We start from the raw sequence: 21982 nt of genomic DNA on the forward strand, positions 1-21982 counted from the left end.
CCTAAAGCGCCCCTGAATCTTGGCCCTGGGGCTTCTAAAGCTCCCCGAATCTTGCTCCCAGGGTTTCTAAAGCGCCCCCAAATCTTGGTGCTGGGGTTTCTACAGCGCCCCTGAATCTTGTACCTGGGGCTTCTACAGAGCCCCAGAATCTTGACCCTTGGGCTTCTAAATCTACCCGAATCTGGGCCCGGGGGCTTCTACAGCGCCCCAATATCTTGGCCCCGGAGCTTCTCCTGCGCCCCGAATCTGGGCCCTGGGCGGGCTCGGCGGACGCTGCTGGGTCACTCGCAGGCCAGTTTCCCGTCGAAGCTGGACAGGGCGATGGCGAAGGCCTGCAGCGCGCACAGCGGGTAGCGGTAGTCCAGCGTGAAGGCGTCCTCGGCCACGCGGCCAAACTGCAGCACGATGTAGTCCGCTGCGGACAGAGACGGGCCGGGTGGGACGGCTGCTGCCAGCCTTAACCTTGTCGGGGAGAAGCCCTCCTCCTCCACTAGCCTACCAGGCACCTTCTAAGCCGTACCCAGTCCCCGCCCGCCCCCAAGGCCCCCCCTCCAGGCTGGCCCCGGGCACCTTTTGTCTACCTCACGGTCAGCCCCGGAGGGCAGGGCCCCGTCTCACCTCCTGCTGCTGCTCGGAGCTCAGCAGACAATCCCCCGCCTAAGCTTAGGAACCTGCCTGCGCTGCATCTCCCCCAGTCTGCTAATCCTGCCTATGCCAGGCCACTCTGAAGCGCTTTGATCTTAGGAGTCCCTGTTGCCCGCGCCCCCAGACTCCAAGGCCCCTCTCCATAGCCACGCTGGGAGGTGCTCAGAGATTATTCTGGGCCGGGTGCTTGGGATCTAAGGGGCCGCCTGCAGCTCGAACCCCGGCAGGCCACATGCAAAGTGCTAGGCTGTACCAGATTCCCTCTCTTGAATGGCTCCCCCGATTGCCTGCCACGTGCCTGCGTGCAGGGGGTCCCCTCCACACTTCACCCTCTATCTGGTCCAGATGCCTTGCCCCAGTGCCAACACCTCCCCCAGCATCCATAGGGCAGGAAGTTGCTAAAAATACGGCCAACCTCAGCAGTCCGGCCTCCACCAGAAAGAAATTTGATCTGCAGAGCGGTTTTCCACTGCCCGGAGACAGGTGACACTGGGGACACAGTTCAAGGATGGCACAGGGGAGCTGGGGGATGGGGTGGGGAACTTACTCCCTGGACCCCTTGGGAGATGGTACCTTTTTTTCCCCTGATTTTTTTTTTTCACCCAGGTGGGGATTTCTCCCCCAGGATTGCAGCAGGGACCTGTTTGGACTTAATTTTGTAGTTGGTACATCTTGTGCTCCCAACCTGTGGGCACTGGCCTTTGTCCTTTCGAAAAGACCACAATAGACCAGACTTCTAGCTTGCAGACCTTGAACCAGAATTTTTGTTTTGCTCTGTTTTGGGGCCACACCTGGCGGCATTGCTCGGGGGTTACTCCTGGCTCTGCACTCACGATATCGAACTCAGATCAGCTGCTTGCAAGGCAAGCATTTTTTACTCGCTGTTCTATGGAATCAGAATTTTGGGGAGGGTTTTTTTTGGGGGGGGCTGTGAGAAATCAGAATTTTGGAGGGTTTTTTTTGGGGGGCCACACCCATTTGACACTCAGGGGTTACTCCTGGTTATGTGCTCAGAAATCGCCCCTGGCTTTGGGAGGACCATATGGGATGCTGGAAGATTGAACCACGGTCCGTCCTAGGCTAGTGCTTGCAAGACATATGCCTTACCTCTAGAGTTTAGAGCCACCTCTCCGGCCTGGAATCAGAATTTCTAGCGCAAGTGGTAAGGCATCTGCCTTGCATGTGCTAACCTAGGATGGACCGTGTTTGATCCCCTGGTGTCCCATATGGTCCCCCAAGCCAAGAGCAATTTCTGAGCACATAGCCAGGAGTAACCCCTGAACGTCACCAGGTGTGGCCCCCCCCCCCAAAAAAAAACCTTCAGCAGACTAACTTTCTCTTCTACAAAGCTTATCCACCTCAGGGTTCCGGCTGTGTTAGGACAAAGACCTAGAATTATGAGCCACCGAGACCTCTGTTTGGCATAGCAGAGGCTCCTGGGACAATGTGAGTGGCCTGGAGGAGAGTGATCTGCTGGCTGGGATGTGCCAGCTCCAGGGAGAAAGGACAGTTCCATGCCAATGTGTGTGTGGGCATATGTGTGGATACATTTGTACATGCTATATGTATGCAGGTGTGCATTATGCATGCTTGCATGATGTGTACGAATGCATGTGTGAATGAGTGTGTGAGAGAGACAGAGACTGAGACAGAGCCACGGTGCAGGGAGAAGTGGTGGGGAAAGGTCTGAGAGAGAGCCTCAGTCTTGTGGGTGGCCAGGAATGACTGCTGGCCCTCAGATACTCACGGTTGTCTGCATGGATGATCTGGAAGTTCTTGACCGAGGCCTGAGTAACGCGGCCTTGGAAGTTGAGGGTGTAGGAGCCACTGTCTTCGTTCCAGACGGGCGGTTTGTTGTGCAGCTCGATGAGGCTCTCCAGGGCCTTGTTCTGCCAGCGAACCAGTAGCCCGTCGCTAGCCTGCATGCCCAGGGGGAATAGAGGAGGTTGGACTGGGAGGGCTTGAGAAATAGCACAGGGCTGTGGGGGGATCTAGGGGGGCGCATGTGTGAGCTGGGTTGTTGCAAGGGCAGTGTTTATTCCCAGCATCTCAGAGAACATGGTCTTGTGGACTTTGCTGTGCAAAGGAGCATGAGTGGGGTGTGCAGTTGGGGCTCTATGACCTGGGTTTCCCCAGAACCTTTGGGCCAGGCCCTTACTGGCAGACATACCAAGATGTCCGGGGAGCTTTCAGCTGAGCCTGGGGAAAAGTACAACAAGCCTAAAACATCCTGGAAGACTGTTTCAGGAAGGAGCCAGCATTATCTTTGAGTGCTTTTGAAATATGTGTGTATATACATATATACATATACATAAATATTATACACTATTTTCTTTCATGAAACTCCTGGCCACCTGTTCACATTCAGGATATAGCAAGTGTCACGTCCTCCAGAAAGAATTCCTGATCCCACATCTGATTTAGGTTTTCAGCTCTGAGCCTCCACTACACATTGCTCTCCCCACGTCTCCCCCTCCACTGCACTGGACATAACTAGGTAAGTGAAGGGAGAGTGTTGTAGTATTGATGCCATGCCTCAGTTTCCCTCTCAACAGGGTGCTCTGAGGATTTGATAAATCCATGGGCACATTCTCTAGATTAATGAGTTCCTGGCACAGAATTCAATAAACAACTGCTGGTAACTGCTGTGTTGATTTTGGATCTTCCTTGTCTGTCTTTATATATTTATTTATTTAGGGTATTTTTTTTTTTTGGTTTTTGGTTTTTGGGTCACACCCGGCGGTACTCAGGGGTTACTCCTGGCTGTCTGCTCAGAAATAGCTCCTGGCAGGCACGGGGGACCATATGGGACACCAGGATTCGAACCAACCACCTTTGGTCCTGGATCGGCTGTTTGCAAGGTAAACGCCACTGTGCTATCTCTTCGGGCCCCTAGGGTATTTTTTTGGGGTGGGTAGGCGGGCACATCTGGCAATGCTCAGGGACTAGTCTGCTTGGGGGTCAATCCTGGCCATTCTCAGGTGACCAGGCAATGCCAAGGATTGAACCCAGGCCTCTGATATGCCCAGCATGTCCCCAACCGCCCCAGGACTGTTTCCCTGGCAATGGTAAATGATTGTGGATGGGGCCCGGAGAGATAGCACAGCGGCATTTGCCTTGCAAGCAGCCGATCCAGGACCAAAGGTGGTTGGTTCGAATCCCGGTGTCCCATATGGTCCCCCGTGCCTGCCAGGAGCTACTTCAGAGCAGACAGCCAGGAGTCACCCCTGAGCACCGCCGGGTGTGGCCCAAAAACCAAAAAAAAAAAAATGACTGTGGATGGAATAAGCTGGGAGAAGACAATGGGAGCCCCTGGTTGCTTCTCACCAAGCCCAAACCTGCAAGAGAGGCCTCGTCTGGCCTCGTCTGTGTGTTTCTCCCTGGCAAAGAAGGAACAACCTCAGAGCTGCAGGTTTCTCCAGCCTGGGCCCTCCTGTGGCTGGTGCCCAGCAGGTTGGCAAAGCTTCTGAACACAGCAGAACTTCCTGGCAGGCAGGGATGTACCGTCAACTGACATGAGGGCTATTTTCTTCACTGCACATGAGGTCAGAGACACCAATGTGAGTATGGGCACACTGGCATTTGTTGCTTGACTTCTGGGCTCACTGCCATGCGGTGCTATGGACCAGAGTGCGGGACAATTTATTTCTTTGTTTTTGTTTGTGCTCAGGGTTCCTCCTGGCTTAGTACTCAGAAATCACTCCTGGTGGGTTTGGGGAAACCTTATGAAGGATGCCGCAGATAGAAGCCAGGCTTGTGTGCAGGTAAGGCCCTACCCACTGTGCTATCTCTTCGACCCTTGAACTGGTTCTTTTGTGTGTGTGTGTGTGTGTGTGTGTGGTTTTTGGGTCACACCCGGCAGTGCTCAGGGGTTTTTCCTGGCTCCGTACTCAGAAATTGCTCCTGGCAGGCGCGGGGGACCATATGGGACGCTGGGATTCGAACCGATGACCTTCTGCATGAAAGGTAAACGCCTTACCTCCATGCTATCTCTCCGGCCCCTTGAACTGGTTCTTTTTTTTTTTTTTTTTTGGGTTTTTGGGCCACACCCGGTAATGCACAGGGGTTACTCCTGGCTATGTGCTCAGAAGTTGCTCCTGGCTTGGGGGACCATATGGGATGCCGGGGGATCGAACCGCGGTCCGTCCAAGGCTAGCGCAGGCAAGGCAGGCACCTTACCTTTAGCGCCACCGCCCGGACCCTTGAACTGGTTCTTAAAGGCAGCCAGCTCTCCCAAGGATATCGCTCTCTTTTATTCCACACACTAACACAGACATCAGGAAATCTTTGCTTTGTAACATGTAAGTGAAATCATATCACTCCTTTGCTCCAACCCTTCCATGGCTTCCTGTTTCTCTGAGTAAAACCAGTTATACAGGCCTTCTCTCCCCTTCTGCTCACCTCTGATCTCTTCTCCTCTAACCACACCAGCCTTGGGCGGCTCTTCTAGCCCACCGGTCTCACCCTGATGCCCCAGGGTCTTTGCACAGGCTCTTCCCTCTGCCCTGATGCTCTTTCTCCAGATATCTGCAGGCTCCCTCTCACCTTCAAGAAGGCTCAGGTTTCACCTCCACATTGAAACTCGTTCTAACCAGTACATTTATAATTCACATTTGCAGGAGCATGTGTGCGCACATGCCTACACACAAAAAAACACAGACACACACACATATCTATCTCCCAGTATAGGGAGATATAGGCTGGAAAGAAAATACAGCCTAACACACAACCAACCTGGGTTCAATCCCCTGTCACTCAGGAGTGATCCTTGAGGAGAAAGCCAGAAGTAAACTCTGAGAACTGCTTTATGTAGCCCCTCAAAATACAAAACATCTCCAAAAAACCTAAAGTCCCGGGGCTGGAGAGATAGCATGGAGGTAGAATTTTGCCTTGCATGCAGAAGGATGGTTCGAATCTTGGCATTCCATATGGTACCCTGATCCTGCCAGGAGCAATTTCTGAGCATAGAGCCAGGAGGAACCCCTGAGTGAGCGCTGCCAGGTGTGACCCCAAAACAAAACAAAACAAAAACAAAAAAAAAAACCCAAAACCTAAAGTCCCTTCTAGTATGAGACTTTTCCCCCTCCTTGCACTTCCCCCTTTTAATCCCTTTGTTTTGGCTGGAACCCAATGGAACCCAACACCTTCTCTATGTGTTCTATCACTGAGCTACACCCTGACTCCACTTTCCCTCCTCTTTTTTTTTTTTTTTTTTTTTTTTGGTTTTTGGGCCACACCCGGTGACGCTCAGGGGTTACTCCTGGCTATGCGCTCAGAAGTCGCTCCTGGCTTGGGGGACCATATGGGACGCCGGGGGATCGAACCGAGGTCCATCCAAGGCTAGCGCAGGCAAGGCAGGCACCTTACCTCTAGCGCCACTGCCCGGCCCCACTTCCCCTCCTCTTACTGCATAATTTATTTTGGGGGGTTTTGGGACGCAACTGGCAGTGCTTAGGGGTTACTCCTGGAGGTGCTTGGGAGACGTAATGCAGTGCTGGAGATCAAGCCAGAGTCAGCTGTGAGTAAGGCCTTAGCTCTAATTCTGTCTCCAGCCCTAATTTGTTGTTTTGCTGCATGAAGACACATTACACATCTTTATGAATGCTGATATCTTACTGTCTTCCTATGAGTGTGTTGAATGAATATATGAATGGATGATTTGATGTAAAACAAACAAACGACACCTCTTAACTCTAAAAGATGGGCTGGAGTGATTGCACAATGTAGGATGCTTTCCATACATGCAGCCAACCCAGGTTCAATCCCCAGCATATGGGAATATGTCCCCTATACACCTTTAGGAGTATATAGAGTCAGTAAACCCTGACCATCACTGTGTAAGACCCAAAAACCAACCAACCAACAACAACAAAACCCTCCAAAAGAGAGCCAAAGCGATAGTACAGTGGTTAAGGTGCTTGCCTTGCAAGCAGCTGACATGTTTGAGAATTTGATCCTTAGCATCTTGTATTGTCACCTGAGCCCCACCAGCAGTGATTTCTGAGCACAGAATGATCCCTGAGCACCACCAAGTGTGGCCAAAGACAAAACAAACCAGGGACTGGAGCAATAGCACAGCAGTAGGATGTTTGTTTGCCTTGCACGGGGCCGATCTGGGACGAACCCGGGTTTGATTTCCATCATTCCATATGGTCCTTCGAGCCTGCCAAGAGCAATTTCTGAGCACAGAGCCAGAAGTAACCCCTGAGTGTCACTGGGTGTGGCTCAAACACCAAAATAAATAAAATATAAAATTAAAACAAAACAAAATCCAAACAAGAATAAACACCACTCAAATCCAAAAATGTTCTTGTTTGCGTGGATTTGGTATCACTTACCCCAGTTCATTCCAATTTGCTAGAATGCAGCTACAAGCCAACATGATGAATAAATTGCATCCCTTTGATGTGAGACATGGGGAAACAGGACCCCAGGGAAGAGGTGTCCAGGGGGGGCAGGACTCACATTTCGGGGTCGGATGGGGACCCTCTCATTGTCTGTGTTCATGCCAGGGATGATGATGGTCATGCGCCGGGGACCCCGGAAGCCTAGTACGTTGGTTTCCTAGGAGGGAAAATCCAGTGAAGCAGGACTTGGCAGAGGGCAGATGGGGTTCAGGGGGACAGGTGAGGCTCAGAGAGAAATGGGGTTCATGTGGAAGGTGAGGTATAGGGGGGAGAGATGTGGCATAGGGGGACAGGTAAAGTGCAAGGGGAAATGGGGTTCAGGGGACAGGTGGAGTTCAGGTGAAGTGGAGATCAGGGGTAAAATGAAGCCAGGAGGAAATGAGGTTCAGGGGGGAAGTGAGGTGTAGGGGAGATGGGACTCGGGAAGACGAGGTCCTCACATAGATCACGGCGGCCAGCTCCTGCCGCAAGCTGCCCACATCAGCGCTGCTGGCCCTGCGGTGCGGGTTCTGCCCGTTGTCAAAGACCGTGAATCGGTTTCCCAGGAGGTTGGACCTGCAAGTGGAGGTGAGGGTGGGCTGAGGGGTTCCACTCCTCTACTCTGAACTTACTCCCCACCAAGCATCTGAACAGCAGATGAGGTGAGGGTATCTAAGAACTGCCACTAGACATTGGTATTATATTATTATATTTTTTTGGTGTGTGGTTTCTGGTTCACACCCGGCAGTGCTCAGGGGTTACTCCTGGACCCAGGCTCAGAAATTGCTCCTGGCAGGCATGGGGGACCATATGGGATGCCGGGATTCCAACTGATGACCTCCTGCATGAAAGGCAAATGCCTTACCTCCATGCTATCTCTCCGGCCCCGGTATTATATTATTTTATTTTAAAAATAATTTTTTGTGTGGTTTTTGGGTCACACCTGGCAGTGCTCAGGGGTTATTTCTGGCTCCAGGCTCAGAAATTGCTCCTGGCAGGCATAGGGGACCATATGGGGCGCCAGGATTCGAACCGATGACCTCCTGCATGAAAGGCAAACGCCTTACCTCCATGCTATCTCTTCGGCCCCTAAAATTAATTTTTATACTTCTTGGTTTGGGGGCCACACCTGGTGGTGCTCAGGGCTTACTCCTGGTGGGAAATCAGTGAATCATATGGGTGTACCAGAGATAAAACTCAGGGCAGTTATGTGCAAGGCCAATGTCCTGCCCACTGCACTCTCTCTCTGGTCCTGCAGAGGTCTTTTAAAATGCTGGATCTCAGGGCCAGAGAAATAGCATGGCGGTAAGGCATTTGCCTTGCATGTAGAAGGACGGTGGTTCGAATCCTGGCATCCCATATGGTCCCCTGAGCCTGCCAGGAGCGATTTCTGAGCATAGAGCCAGGAGTAACCCCTGAGCGCTGCCAGGTGTCACTTCTCCCCCCCCCCAAAAAAAAAAAAAACCTGGAGGGATAGTGCAAGGGACTGCAGTATAGGCATGAGGCCAGACTCCTACCCCTGTGACCTCATGGTCTTCCAGCATCTCTGGGACCCCTGAGAAACACCAGGTATGGCCCCAAAACCAAGAAGGAAGGAAGAAAGGAAGGGAAGAAGGAGGAAAAGAAGGAAGGAGGGAATGAAGGTTGGAAGGAAAGAAGGGAAGGTAGGGAGAATTGAAGGGAGGATGGCTGGGTCTCATCCTGTCCCAGACTCCCTGAACTCTTTTATTTATTTATTTATTAAACATTTATTTAATTATTTATTTTGATTACTGGGCCACACCTCGTGGCTCTCAGGGGTCACTTCTGGCTCTGTGCTCAGAAATCACTCCTAGCAGGCTTGGGGACCATAAGGGATGCCAGGAATTGAACCTGGGTCTGTCCAGGTTGGCAGAGTGTAAAGCAAACACCCTACCGCTGTGCCATCACTCTGCCCATCCCGAACCCTTTTAATAGGACCCTGGTACCTCAACTTGCCCACGAAGTCATCCCCACTGCGGGACAGGTTGGTGGGATCCCTGGAGATGAGATAATTTGCTGTCTTGCTCCGTTTACGTTTCCTGCTGGCCAAGAGGAACACCTGGAGAGGGCAGTTATGGTGAGAGGGTGGATGGAAAGAGGGTCCCCGGCCCAAAGTCTTCCCACCCTTGGCCTGAAAGTACCCCCCTTCCCACCTTCTTCTCCGAGTCCAGGTGCAGGAAGTAGGTGGGGTACAGCCCTCGGTCCATGCCCTTCTTGTCCCGGGTCAGCCGGCAGCGCACAGTTCGGTCCTGTGGGGCAGGTCGCAACACGAACTCCCGGGGCTCATCCACTTCCACTGGGGGGGACGGGGCTCTCTCCTCCTTCTGGGGGGCAGAGGGAGCGTGAGCCCACTCACCAGCTCCCCTGCCCCCTGGGTCCGATGCTGGGCCATGGATGGTGTACCCGGACAGCTCACCGCTTTCTGTGGGAGGAGAGAGGTGAGTTAGGGTGTGGGACAGCCTGCGTGCTCTGCAAGGAGGCTCTGGGGAGCTTTGCCCTTGATTATTGTTCTGTTTAGTCTAGGGAAGTGTCCAGGTTTCAGAACCAGACACCAGGATCGAACTTTATTTCCTGCATCCTGTCCCGCCTTTGGTTTGGTTGTGCAGGCTCAGGGTGCTCAGGATGACAAGTTGGCAGGCTCAAACCCAGGGCCTTGCCTGGGCCACATCTCTAACTTGTGTTGGTTAAGTTTTTAGCACACAGTGACACAGTTTTTCCTTCCTTCCTTCCTTCCTTCCTTCCTTCCTTCCTTCCTTCCTTCCTTCCTTCCTTCCTTCCTTCCTTCCTTCCTTCCTTCCTTCCTTCCTTCCTTCCTTCCTTCCTTCCTTCCTTCCTTCCTTCCTTCCTTCCTTCCTTCCTCCCTTCCTCCCTTCCTCCCTCTCTCCCTCCCTTCCACCCTTCCACCCTCCTTCCCTCCCTCGCATCTGCCAGTGTTCAGGGCCTACTCCTGTTCAGGGCCTTCTAGTGGTTCTGGAGGGACCATATGTGGTGCCAGGGACCAAACCCATGTCAATAGTATGCAAGCCCCAAGTTCTAAGTACTTTTTATTTTATTTTATTTTATTTTATTTTATTTGGTTTTTGGGCCACACCTGGTGACACTCAGGGGTTACTCCTGGTTATATGCTCAGAAATCGCTCCTGGCTTGGGGGACCATATGGGATGCCAAGAATCAAACCCAGGTCTGTCCTGGGTCAGCTGCATGCAAGGCAAATGCCCTACTGCTGTGCTATCACTCTGACCCCTCTAAGTACTTTTTAAAGGTAACTCACTTGAATCTCTATCAATCCTATATCGGTAAAAAGTGAGAGACGGGGCCAGAGAGATAGCATAGTGGTAGGGTGTTTGCCTTGCAAGCAGCTGATCCAGGACGGATGGTAATTCGAATCCCAGCATCCCATATGATCCCTTGAGCCTGCCAGGAGCAAATTCTGAGCACAAAGCCAGGAGTAACCCCTGAGCGCCGCCGGGTGGGACCCAAAACCAAACAAAAAAAAGTGAGGAGATGACCCCACTTTATAGATAAACAGCGGAGGTTCAAGCAGGGCTGGGATTTGAATGGTGCTCAGTCTCCTGTTAGGTGTTTGGTTTTTGGTTTTTGGGTCACATTCAGCGGTGCTCAGGGGCTACTCCTGGCTCTATACTCAGAAATCATTCCTGGCAGGCATGGAGGACTGTATGGGATGTCCATCCTGAATCTGCTGCATGCAAGGCAAACACCCTCCCAGCTGTGCTATCTCTCCAGCCCCAAGCTAGGGCCTTAAGAAAGATCTTTCCACATGTGGAAGCTCCCTCAGGCTGGGCTGAGGTGAGACAGGAGTATTCAATTGCTTCTGTAGTACTCAGCATTGCCAACAGCCATTGGAGCACAGTGGGAGTTAGAATTAGTGAGGACAGAAGCCAACCTCCGGTCTCCTGTCTGTATGTCCTGTGTGACACATTTGTTCTCCCACCTCTTAGAGCTGTGACTAAAGAATATGGCAGGCGGCCACCAAGATATAGTCAGGCATGAAGGCAATAACCTGCACCACATAGTTGCTTGAGTACTGTCAGAAGTAATCTCCAGTACTGAGCCAGGAATAGCCTCTGAGCACCATTGGGTGTGGCCCCCAAAACCCCCTCCCACAATATAATGATAGGGGCCAGAGAAATAGCTTGGAGGTGGGGTGGGCAGGCTTTGCACAGTTACCCAGTTTCAGTCCCCAGCACCTCCAGTAAACTACCAGGTGTGGTCCTGAATGTCTGTCGCCAATTCTGCCAGCCTTCAGTAATTTTATTTTGTTTTCTGCTATTCCTCTGGTCCCTGGTCTAGTTTTCTTTCTTTTTTGGGGTTGGGGGTTGGATCACACCCAGCAGCGCTCAGGGATTACTCCTGGTTCTGTGCTCAGAAATCACTCCTGGCAGGCTCAGGGGATCATATGGGATGCTGGGATTCAAACCACCGTCCTTCTGCATGCAAAGCAAACACACTACCTCCATGCTATCTCTCTGGCCCTGATTACTTTCTTTTTTATTGTAAATAATAATTTTTTTATTTAAGCACTGTGGTTACAAACATGTTTATAATAGGGTTTAAGCCATAAAATGTATACCCCTCCTTCACCAGTGCAACTTTCCCGCTACCAATGCCCCTCATTTCCCTTCTCTCCTACTCCTGCCTGTCTTCGAGACAGGCATTCTATTTCTCTCACTCACTCCCATTATCATGATAGTTGTTGGTGTAGTTATTTCTCTAGCTGCACCAACCACTCTTTGTGGTAAGCTTCATGTCATGAACTGGTTCTTCTGACCCTCATCTCTATTGTCTCTGGGTATTATTACAATACTGTCTTTACTTTTTTTTCTTTTTTTGGGGGGTTACACCTAGCTGCACTCAAGGGTTACTCAGGCTCGGGGGTCCATATAGGATCCAGGATTTGAACCGCTGTGCTATCTCTCTGGTCCCTCTTTTTTTTTCTTTTTTTTTTTTTTGGTATTTTGGGGCCACACCCCTTTGATGCTCAGGGGTTACTCCTGGCTTAGCACTCAGAAATTGCCCCTGGCTTGGGGGGCCATATGGGACGCCAGGGGGGATCGAACCTCGGTCCTTCCTTGGCTAGCGCTTGCAAGGCAGACACCTTACCTCTAGTGCCACCTCTCTGGGCCCCCCTTTTTTATTTTTCTTAAATGCCACAGACGTCTGCTCTGGGTTCCTTCCTTCCTCCCTTCTTTCCTTTCTTCTTCCCTCCCTCCCTCCCTCCCTCCCTCCCTCCCTCCCTCCCTCCCTCCCTCCCTCCCTCCCTCCCTCCCTCCCTCCCTCCCTTCCTTCCTACCTTCCTTCCTTCCTTCTTTTTTTTTTGGATTTTGGGTCACACTTGGCAGTGCTCAGGGATTACTCTTGGCTCTATGCTCAAAAGTTGCCCTTGGCAGGCACAGGGGACCATATGGGATGTCGGGATTCGAACCACCATCCTTCTGCATGAAAGGCAAATGCCTTACCGCCATGCTATCTCTCCAGCCCCTCTTTCTCTCTTTCATTCTCTCTTTCTCTCTTTCTCTCTTTCTCTCTTTCTCTCTCTCTCTCTTTCTTTCTTTCTTTCTTTCTTTCTTTCTTTCTTTCTTTCTTTCTTTCTTTCTTTCTTTCTTTCTTTCTTTCTTTCTTTCTTTCTTTCTTTCTTTCTTTCTTTCTTCTTCTCTCTCTCTCTCTCTCTCTCTCTCTCTCTCTTTCTTTCTTTCTTTCTTTCTTTCTTTCTTTCTTTCTTCTTTCTTTCTTTCTTTCTTTCTTTCTTTCTTTCTTTCTTTCTTTCTTTCTTTCTTTCTTTCTTTCTTTCTTTCTTTCTTTCTTTCTTTCTTTCTTTCTTTTTGTGGTTTTTGGGTCACACCAGTCAATGCTCAGGGGTTAATCCTGGCTCCAAGCTCAGAAATTGCTCCTGACAGGCACAGGGGACCATATGGAACGCCGGGATTCCAACCAATGACCTCCTGCATGAAAGGCAAACGCCTTACCTCCATGCTATCTCTCTGGCCCCCCAGGAGCGATTTCTGAGCATAGAGCCAGGAGTAACCCCTGAGTGCCGCCGGGTGTGACCCAAAAACCATTAAGAAAAAAAGAAAAAGGGGCTTGGGGAGATAGCACAGCGGCGTTTGCCTTGCAAGCAGCCGATCCAGGACCAAAGGTGGTTGGTTCGAATCCCTGTGTCCCATATGGTCCCCCATGCCTGCCAGGAGCTATTTCTGAGCAGACAGCCAGGAGTAACCCCTGAGCACCTCCGGGTGTGCTCCCCCCTGCCAAACAAAAAAGAAAAAGAAAAAGAAAAAAAAATAAAGAAGTAATAAATTAAAGCAAAACGAAACTCCTTTCTGGGCAGGGGTTTGGGGCCACATTCTGTGATGCTATTCCTGGCCCTGTGTTCAAGACTGACCCCCAATGCAGCTCAGGAGACCATGTGTGATGCTGAAAGGATTGAACCAGGGCTGTAGCCCCCATAAAGTCTCCCCTCTCTGTCACTGCCTGGAAGTCACTGTTTCTAGATGCCAGTGTTTTAAGATGTCATGTTTACCTCAAAGCCTAGGTAAGGCAGTAAATGAAGCAGAAGCTAAACAAATGATTTGCTTGAACTAGCCCCTGGGATACCCTGAACTGACCTGTGGGCTCACAGTGGCCCCTGTTTTCAAAACCTGAGGGGCCTTTACCCTCCTGTACTCTGTCTCTGAGAGTCTAAGTCCAGCTTGCCCAGCAGGGGCAGAGAAGGGAGGCACTAAGTCCTTGAGAAAGAACTGGTACCTGGAGCAGCCCCAGGCACCAGGGTTGGCCTTTTTGGCCAAGGTCACCTTTGCCCCAGTGTGAGGCCAGGCTGGTGGTGGGAGGAGGCCTTATCTCGGGGCCTGCCTGAGAGAGCCTCTCTGGAGGAAGCTTGGGGAGCGCAAGATTCCACCTGGAATGTGAGGTGAGGGAGGGAAGGTGACTGCAAAGGTTTCTTCAGCTGGAGGACTGATGCGGTGCTGGGAGATAAGAAACCCAGCCTTCAGCTGATGCATCTTTCTATCTGCTGATCTGGGTGATGAAAATCAGCCCAAGACCTGACCCTTCCTGAGCGGAGCAATAAACCTGGAGAGCTACGGCTGGATCTTGCCTGCATTGAGTTGCTACTGCCAGAAGCCTGCCTCTCCCCTCACTCCTCCACTCTCTCTCCCTCTCTCTCCTTCCTTCTCTTTCCAGGAAGCATCTCACCTGCTATACTATCACTCTAGCCTTTTCTCTTTCTCTTTTTTCTCTTTCTTTTTCTTTCCTTCCCTCCTTCTTCCTCTTTCTCTGTTTTCTTTCTCTTTTCTTTCTTTCTTTCTTTCTTTCTTTCTTTCTTTCTTTCTTTCTTTCTTTCTTTCTTTCTTTCTTTCTTTCTTTTCTTTCTTTCTTTCTTTCTTTCTTTCTTTCTTTCTTTCTTTCTTTCTTTCTTTCTTTCTTTCTTTCTTCCTTCCTTCCTTCCTTCCTTCCTTCCTTCCTTCCTTCCTTCCTTCCTTCCTTCCTTCCTTCCTTCCTTCCTTCCTTCCTTCCTTCCTTTCTTTCTTTCTTTCTTTCTCCCTCCCCCCCCCCCCCCGTTTTTTGTTTTTGAGTCACTCCTGGTTCTGCGCTCAGAAGTCTCTCCTGGCAGGCTTGGGGGACCATAGGGATACAAATCACCATCTGTTCAAATTAGCTGCATGTAAGGCAAATGCCCTATCTCCATGCTATCTCTCCGGTCTTTTCATTTCATTTCTTTTTTTTGTCACACCCAGCAGTGGCGGTGCTCAGGAATTACTCCTGGCTCTGCACTCAGAAATCACTCCTGGCAGGCTGGGATTGAGCCCAGGTCAACTTCATGCAAGGTCAACACCCTGGCTTTGAACTCACCACCTTGCCTTGTCTGGCAAGTGCTTCAGGCCCCTGAGTCAGTTTCTCTGCCCAGAGCCTCTCTGAAAGACGGCCGTGACTTCACTCTGCAGTAGTTCTCCCTCTCCCCTTTTCTCCCTTCTTCCAAATGCAGGGTACCCAGGGAGAAGTTCAGGAGGGCATGGACACAGCCCAGACACCTTTTAGATGCTGGATAGTTTGGTAGGAGAAGGTGAGGCAGGCCTGAAGGGACAGCAGAGAGCACTGGGCCCTGAGCAGCAGATGGAATTTCTGCCCATGTGCCTACTGCTGCCTGGGCCCCCATGCATTGCCTCATGGGGCTGTGAGTCCACTTACCCCCTGCCACCTCCACAATGTCTATGACTCAATTGCACCCCAATTCTGGGTCTTCAGGGAATTGACTCTCCCTGTACTCCTGCTTTAGTGCTCACTAGCGCAGGCCCTTTGGTTTGGTTTGGTTTGTTGAGGGGTTGGGGCACACTTATTGGTTCTCAGGGGCTATTCCTAGTTCATGGGTCCCTCATGGAGATGCTCAGGGGAATAAGTGATATCAGCAATTGAACCCCAAACTCCCATATGCAAAATATGTATGTGCTCAGCCAACAAAACCATTCTCTGGCCCCAACACTGCTCTTAGTTCTCAGATACTGTGGCCAGATTCTAACCCCCAGTGAATGGCTTGGACCCCAACTCCTGAGGTCCCATAATTCAGTTCCCCCAGGGCCAAGGGCCCTATGCTGCTCCTGCTGGTAACCCCAGCCCTCCCTCCTTGTGGGATTCGGACCTTTTTGCCTCTTCCTTTTGTGTGGCCCTTCTGGTTGCTGTTCTTGGTCCCCAAGGATGCTACCTCTCCCTTTTCATCCTCATCCTCGTCCTCCGTCTTCTCTGCTTTCGAGCCTTTGGGAGTGCCTGAGCGGAGAAGAGGGACAAGTAAGTCAGTTAAACCCTTATCCTGATGAAGCACTTTCAAGGTCTTTCAAATGCAACCAACACCCATGCTCCACAATGCCCAGGGGTCACCCCAAGTTGTTAGCAGAGTCCCAAGGAAGCTGCGATGTCTGGCCAGTGCACCCACCTTTCTTCTTCAAAGCTTTCTCAGGGACTGTGTTGTCTCCCCCAACAAGAAACAAGGAGGTAGGAATCTTCTTCTCTGTGGGGGGGCTTACCAAGGGGCCCTCCTCAGCTTCTCCGGAACCTGAATGTGTGCACGTGCCGATGTGAAGGGATTGCCACCCAACCCAAAAACCCTTCAGAATCCCCTGTTCCCCATGAGACCAGGCTCATCTTTCTTTTTTTTTCAGGGGGAGAGGGAAATGGGAGGTTGGCACCATGCCCTGTGGTGCTCCAGGAATATTCCTGCCTCTGCACTCAGGGATCACTCCTGGTGGGGCTCAGGGGACTGTATGGGGTACTGGGGAACAAACTAGGTTGGATGTAAGCATTTGCTTTACCTGCTCGATTCCGGCTCCAGCCCTCACCCTTCTTCTTGAGCCGTCTCAGCCTGGTCCCTTCCTCTGCGGGCGCCTCCTTCTTCTTCACACGGAGAGGCTTCCGTGGGGGGACTGGGCTCCCCAGGTCCCCTGGAAATGCATGGGAGACACAGAAGAACCTGTATTTCTTTCTAGCCCACCACCTCAATCCCAGGGTTCACCTTCTGCCTGTCTCATATCAGCCCTGCGTCCATAAAAGGCTGAATTGCTCCAAGCTTTAAATAAGCAGTTATTACATAAATGTATGAATGAATGAATGAATGAGTGCATGAGTGTATGCCTTGGAACCCCAGCTTCCATTTTCTCTTTGGCCAGTTCTTCCAAATTAGAGGGCTGCAGCTCCTGATGGGAGGTGGGGCCCATCACCTCAGTTGCTCATTCTTTTTTTTTTTTTTTGGGTCACATCCGGCCACACTCAGGGGCTACTCCTGGCTCTATGCTTAGAAATCGCCCCCGGCAGGCTCTGGGGACCATATGGGATGCCAGGATTCGAACCACTGTCCTTCTGCATGCAAGGCAAACGCCCTATTGGTGTGCTATCTCCCCGGCCCCTCAGTTGCTTATTCTTGACTTTTTTTTGTAATCTCTTTGATGTGTTTATAAAATTTAGAACAATTGGGCCCGGAGAGATAGCACAGCGGCGTTTGCCTTGCAAGCAGCCGATCCAGGACCAAAGGTGGTTGGTTCGAATCCTGGTGTCCCATATGGTCCCCCGTGCCTGCCAAGAGCTATTTCTGAGCAGACAGCAGGAGTAACCCCTGAGCATCACCGGGTGTGGCCCAAAACCAAAAAAAAAAAAAAATTTAGAACAATTTATATTTATTTGTTTTCATCTTATAGGTTACACTTACAAGCTGTGCTCAGACCTTACTCCTCCTGGCTCAGTGCTCAGAGATCACTCTTGTCTGTACTCAGGTTTTACTCCTGGCTTAGTGTCTAATGATCGCTCCTGGCAGTGATCAGGAGTGATGTAAGGGATGCTGGAGATCAAACTGGGGTCAGCCACATGCAAGGCAAGTACCATACTTGCTGTACTATCTTTCCAGCCCAAATGGAATTAAAACAAACCAACCAAGGGGCCGAAGAGATAACATAGTGGTAGGGTGTTTGCCTTGCAAGCAGCCGATCCAGGACCAAAGGTGGTTGGTTCGAATCCCAGTGTCCCATATGCTCCCCCGAGCCTACCAGGAGCCATTTTCTGAGTGTATAGCCAGGAGTAACCTCTGAGCACTGCTGGGTGTGGCCCCCAAACCAAAACCAAACAAACAAACAAAAAAGCAACCAACAAAATAGCTAACACATCACAGTGAAATCAAAACTTCCTACCTTCTGAGAGGCACCTTGGCTAGCTGGGAACAGGTCATACATGTTGATTTTTGTCCCTCTGGGACTATCTGGGGCAGCAACCTTCCAGCTAGGCCTGGGAACATTCTGCCAGGCCAATTACTTGGAACAAGGAGCTCTCTGGGCTCTCTGGGAAGGCTGGTCCTTGAGGCACCTACCCCTCTGCCTTTGGGGTCGTTTGTCTTTTGCATCCACAGGAGCCCTGGCCTTAGAGGATTTCTGGGGTGGTATAGAGACTTGCTCTTTCCTTTCCTCATTGTCCTCTTCATCCTCCTCCTCCTCCTCCTCTTCTTTCTCCTTCTCTGTAGGTAGAAACTGCTCACAATAGAGTGTGAAGTGGGACCCTGGCCTGGAGAGTCCTATCCCTCGAAACTGCTAGGAAGGAGGTAGGAGCCCCTCACCCCCAACCAGGACAGGAGGAGGGGGTCCTTGGCATCCTCCTCATGGAATTGGGGTGACCCCTGGGTCTTGAGAGGTCTGTAGGACAAAAGAATGGAGGAGTTGAGGTTGGGAAATTCTGGGGTTTGAGGGTTCAGTCTGGGAATTCCCCTTCCTGAAAGTTCCTTACTCTTTCTAAAAAACCCCATTTTAGGGGCCAGAAAGATAGCACAGCAGGAAGGGCATTTGCCTTGCACTCAGCTGACCTGGGTTTGATCCCTGGCATCTCCTATGAGCCCTAGAGCCTGCCAGGAGCGATTTCTGAGTGCAGAGCCAGGAGTAACCCCTGAGCACTGCTGGGTATGGACCCAAAAAAAACCTGAAAAAAAACAAAACAAAACAAAAACAAAACCTTTCTTTGAGGATTTAGAATACCCCTGCTTTATCCCCACCCAGCTTTATTTCCACTGCTGCCCCATCCGTACCCCTACCACCGCCCCCAGCACTGCACCTGTCCTGGTAGCTTCCCAGCTGCTCTGAGTTCTGACCTTGAAAGTGACCTTTGAGGAGAATGGTTGGAGGGGGCACTGCTGGTCACAACTGAAGGCAAATTCTTTTGGGAGGAGTGTTCTGGACCATATCCAACAGTGTTCAGTGATTCTTGGTTCTGTGCTTAAGGATCTCTCTAGGTAGGGTTCAGGGGACCACATAGGACCCCAGGGATTAACCTAGTTGGCTGCATGTGAGTCAAATGTCCTGGATTGTACTATTGTTCTGTCCCACGAAAGTAAATTCTTGTTTTCTGTACTTTTTTTGGCTTGTTTTTGAGTCACTTTTTTTTTTTTTTTTTGGTTTTTGGGTCACACCTGGCAGTGCTCAGGGGTTATTCCTGGCTCCAGGCTCAGAAATTGCTCCTGGCAGGCACAGAGGACCATATGGGGCGCCGGGATTCAAACCGATGACCTCCTGCATGAAAGGCAAACGCCTTACCTCCATGCTATCTCTCCGGCCCCCCCCCTTTTTTTTTTTATGTTTTTGAACCATACCAGGTGACGCTTAGGGGTTACTCCTGGCTATGTGCTCAGAAATCGCTCCTGGCTTGGGGAATCATATGGGATGCCAGGGGATCGAGCCAAGGTCCTTCCTAAGTCAGCTGCGTGCAAGGCAAACTCCCTACTGCTGTGCCACCACTTTCACCCCTGGGTCACATCTTTTATGCTTGGGATTTACTCCTGGCTCTGCTCAGGGATCATTCCTGGCAGGCTAAGGAGACCACATGGGATGCTGGGAATCAAACCCTGGTTGGGCCACATGCAAGGCCCTCCCCATTGTGCTATGGCTCTGGCCCCTATCCAGCCCTAAATTCTGAACTCACGGGCCCAGAGAGATAGCACAGCGGCGTTTGCCTTGCAAGCAGCCAATCCAGGACCAAAGGTGGTTGGTTTGAATCCCGGTGTCCCATATGGTCCCCCGTGCCTGCCAGAAGCTATTTCTGAGCAGACAGCCAGGAGTAACCCCTGAGCACTGCCGGGTGTGGCCCCAAAAAAAAACCAAACCAAAAAAAAAAAATTCTGAACTCACCTGTGGCTCCATCTTGCCCTTCAAGAACGAGGCAGTAAAAATAAAGTGGTTTCTGGCCCATAGACAGGGCTGGGGGTATAGAGGTTTTCCCAAAAAATCTGCCTCCAAAACCTAGCTCCTCCCCTTTCTCTCGAGCTGCCTCCCCTCCAGCTCCCACCTCCTTCACTGCCTCCCCTCCAACTCCCACCTCCTTCACTCACCGTCTTCCCCATCTGGGGTACGGGTAACCAGGAAGGTTTCCCGGGGATCCCGCTTCTTGGCCTCAGGGTCCCTGATGAACTTGGCATAGATATTTGGTGGCGGCTCCGGGGTCAGTTCCTCCCGAGGAGGCTTGGATTTCCTCCTCACTGAGTGAGACACAGGGTTCAAACAGGGCACCCCTAGATATTTCCATCCTTTATTCCCTTTTATTCGTCCTTCACACCCACCCCCAGCTCCCTGCCTCCTGGGACCATCACACAGGAGTACACATACACACACACACACACACACACACACACACACACACACACGCCGCCCCGGCCTGCCTCCAGGTTTCCTGGTCTTGGATCTCGAGGGGCAGGGGGACTCGGGGGTCTCTGGCCTTTTCTTCCTCAGCTTCTGTCTCCTGGCAGGTGGCTGTGAATAGGGGTCAAAAAGATGGCAGAAAGGAAAGGGGCATTCTGCTGGGTGCCCCGCCACCCCCTAATCCTTCGAGATGCTAGAAATAACCCAGATTATCAGGGGAGCTTCTTGAAGTTAGAAAGAGTTTCCAGCATTCTGGCCCCTTCAGCATCCCCAAAGCCCCAAATTCTTTCCCTGGAAACCCATTGATTGACCTTAGGCATCTTTTTTGGGTGAGGAGTGCATCCAGTGGTGTTCAGGGGTTACTCCTGGCTCTGCACTCAGGCATTAATTATTCCTGGTGGTGCTTAGGGAGACTATATGTGATGCCAGGATCAAATTCAGGTCAGTTGGGTGCAAGACAAATGCCCTCCTCATTGTACTGTCTCTCTGGCCTGCAAATGCAGGCATTTCTGCTTGCCCTCCCATCATCCAGGGAAAGGAAGTAAATCCCAGGAACCCCTGAGGGGCTCAGCACTGCTTCCACCTTCTTTTCTTTTTGGGTCACACCCGGCAGCACTCAGGGGGTTACTCCTGACTCTATGTTCAGAAGTCGCTCCTGGTAAGCTCGGGGGACTATATGGGATGCTGGGATTCGAACCACCGACATTCTGCATGAAAGGCAAACGCCTTACCTCCATGCTATCTCTCCAGCCCCCCCCCCTTTCTTTCCTTTTTATGGAGATGCACACCCAACAGTACTCATGGCTTATTCCTGACTCAGTGCTCAGGGATCAGTCCTGGTGGAGTTTGGGGGACCTCTGGGGTGTTGGGGCTTGAATCTGATGGGCCACCTGCAAGCCCCCTACCCACTGTGCTGTGGCTCCAGCCCTCCCACCTTCTCTCCAAGAAGGTTGTGTGACATGAGGTACCTGTTTGAGCTGCTGCTGGACCTTGGAGCTTGATTCTTCCTCCTCATGGCTGCTGAGGGTAGCAAAGGGATCAGCCCGTATCCACACCCTTTCCTTGTCCCTATCCAGACCCTCCCTCAGAGCACCCCAGGTTTCAGGGACAGCAAAGGGTGTGGGGGTCCTGACCTGTCTGATGTCCACACTTCTAGGAGGGTGTCTTCCTGTAGCGGCATGGTGCCTTGGCCATCCACACTCCTCCTTGCCTGTTTGCTGCTCTGGGACCTGCCTTGGTGTATGTCTCCCCCCCCCCATACCCCAGCCCTGCTAATCTGGCTCAACCTCACCCCCCTCCTTCTGTATCAAGAGCATGATGGCCTCTGGGCAGAGCCTTGGACTTGCTTGTGCTATGATTGTCCACTTCGGGGTCCAGACTCTGAGAACAGACTGAACTTTCCTCAATTCTCCTCAGCCCCCTGTTCCCCTAGAAGGCAAAGCTTGACTGGCATTCCTGTCCCAGGGCACCTCGCCAGCTCCCACCTCTTCTAGGTCACTGGGTTAGAGGTACTGCTTTGTGGGTGAGAGAGTTAATGCAGCAGATAAGGCACTGTGGTCCACCCCAGTTTGAAACCCCAGCATGGTATAAAGTCCCTTGAGAACAGGCAGGAGTGATCCCTGACAACAGAGGCAGGAGTAAACTGCAAGCATTGCTGGGGGAAGAAGTGGTGGCGCAGGCGGTAGGGCATTTTTGCCTTGCACACGCTAACCTAGGACGGACCGCGGTTGGATCCCCCAGCATCCCATATGGTCCCCCAAGTCA

The 21982-nt window shown here is 51.4% G+C and overlaps 1 protein-coding gene across 2 annotated transcripts; it reads right to left on the reverse strand.

The window, feature by feature from the left end:
• Positions 1 to 281: 281 nt before the first annotated feature.
• Positions 282 to 21398, reverse strand: TULP1 (TUB like protein 1). Of its 2 annotated transcripts, XM_049765259.1 has the most exons (15): positions 21352 to 21398; positions 21187 to 21238; positions 20222 to 20329; positions 19912 to 20041; positions 17911 to 18054; positions 16397 to 16498; positions 15994 to 16113; positions 15703 to 15827; positions 9469 to 9474; positions 9206 to 9376; positions 8999 to 9111; positions 7493 to 7607; positions 7111 to 7209; positions 2393 to 2564; positions 282 to 415 (listed from the first exon to the last, which is right to left on the reverse strand). In XM_049765259.1, exons 1-15 carry the CDS (start codon positions 21396 to 21398, stop codon positions 282 to 284), a joined length of 1638 nt encoding a protein of 545 aa, XP_049621216.1. The 2 variants fall into 2 exon arrangements, with proteins under 2 accessions (XP_049621216.1, XP_049621217.1); XM_049765260.1 differs by lacking the exon at positions 19912 to 20041 and having other exon boundaries at positions 20239 to 20329.
• Positions 21399 to 21982: the final 584 nt, after the last annotated feature.

Source organism: Suncus etruscus, chromosome 18, assembly GCF_024139225.1.
Source record: "Suncus etruscus isolate mSunEtr1 chromosome 18, mSunEtr1.pri.cur, whole genome shotgun sequence".
Lineage (NCBI taxonomy): Eukaryota > Metazoa > Chordata > Mammalia > Eulipotyphla > Soricidae > Suncus > Suncus etruscus.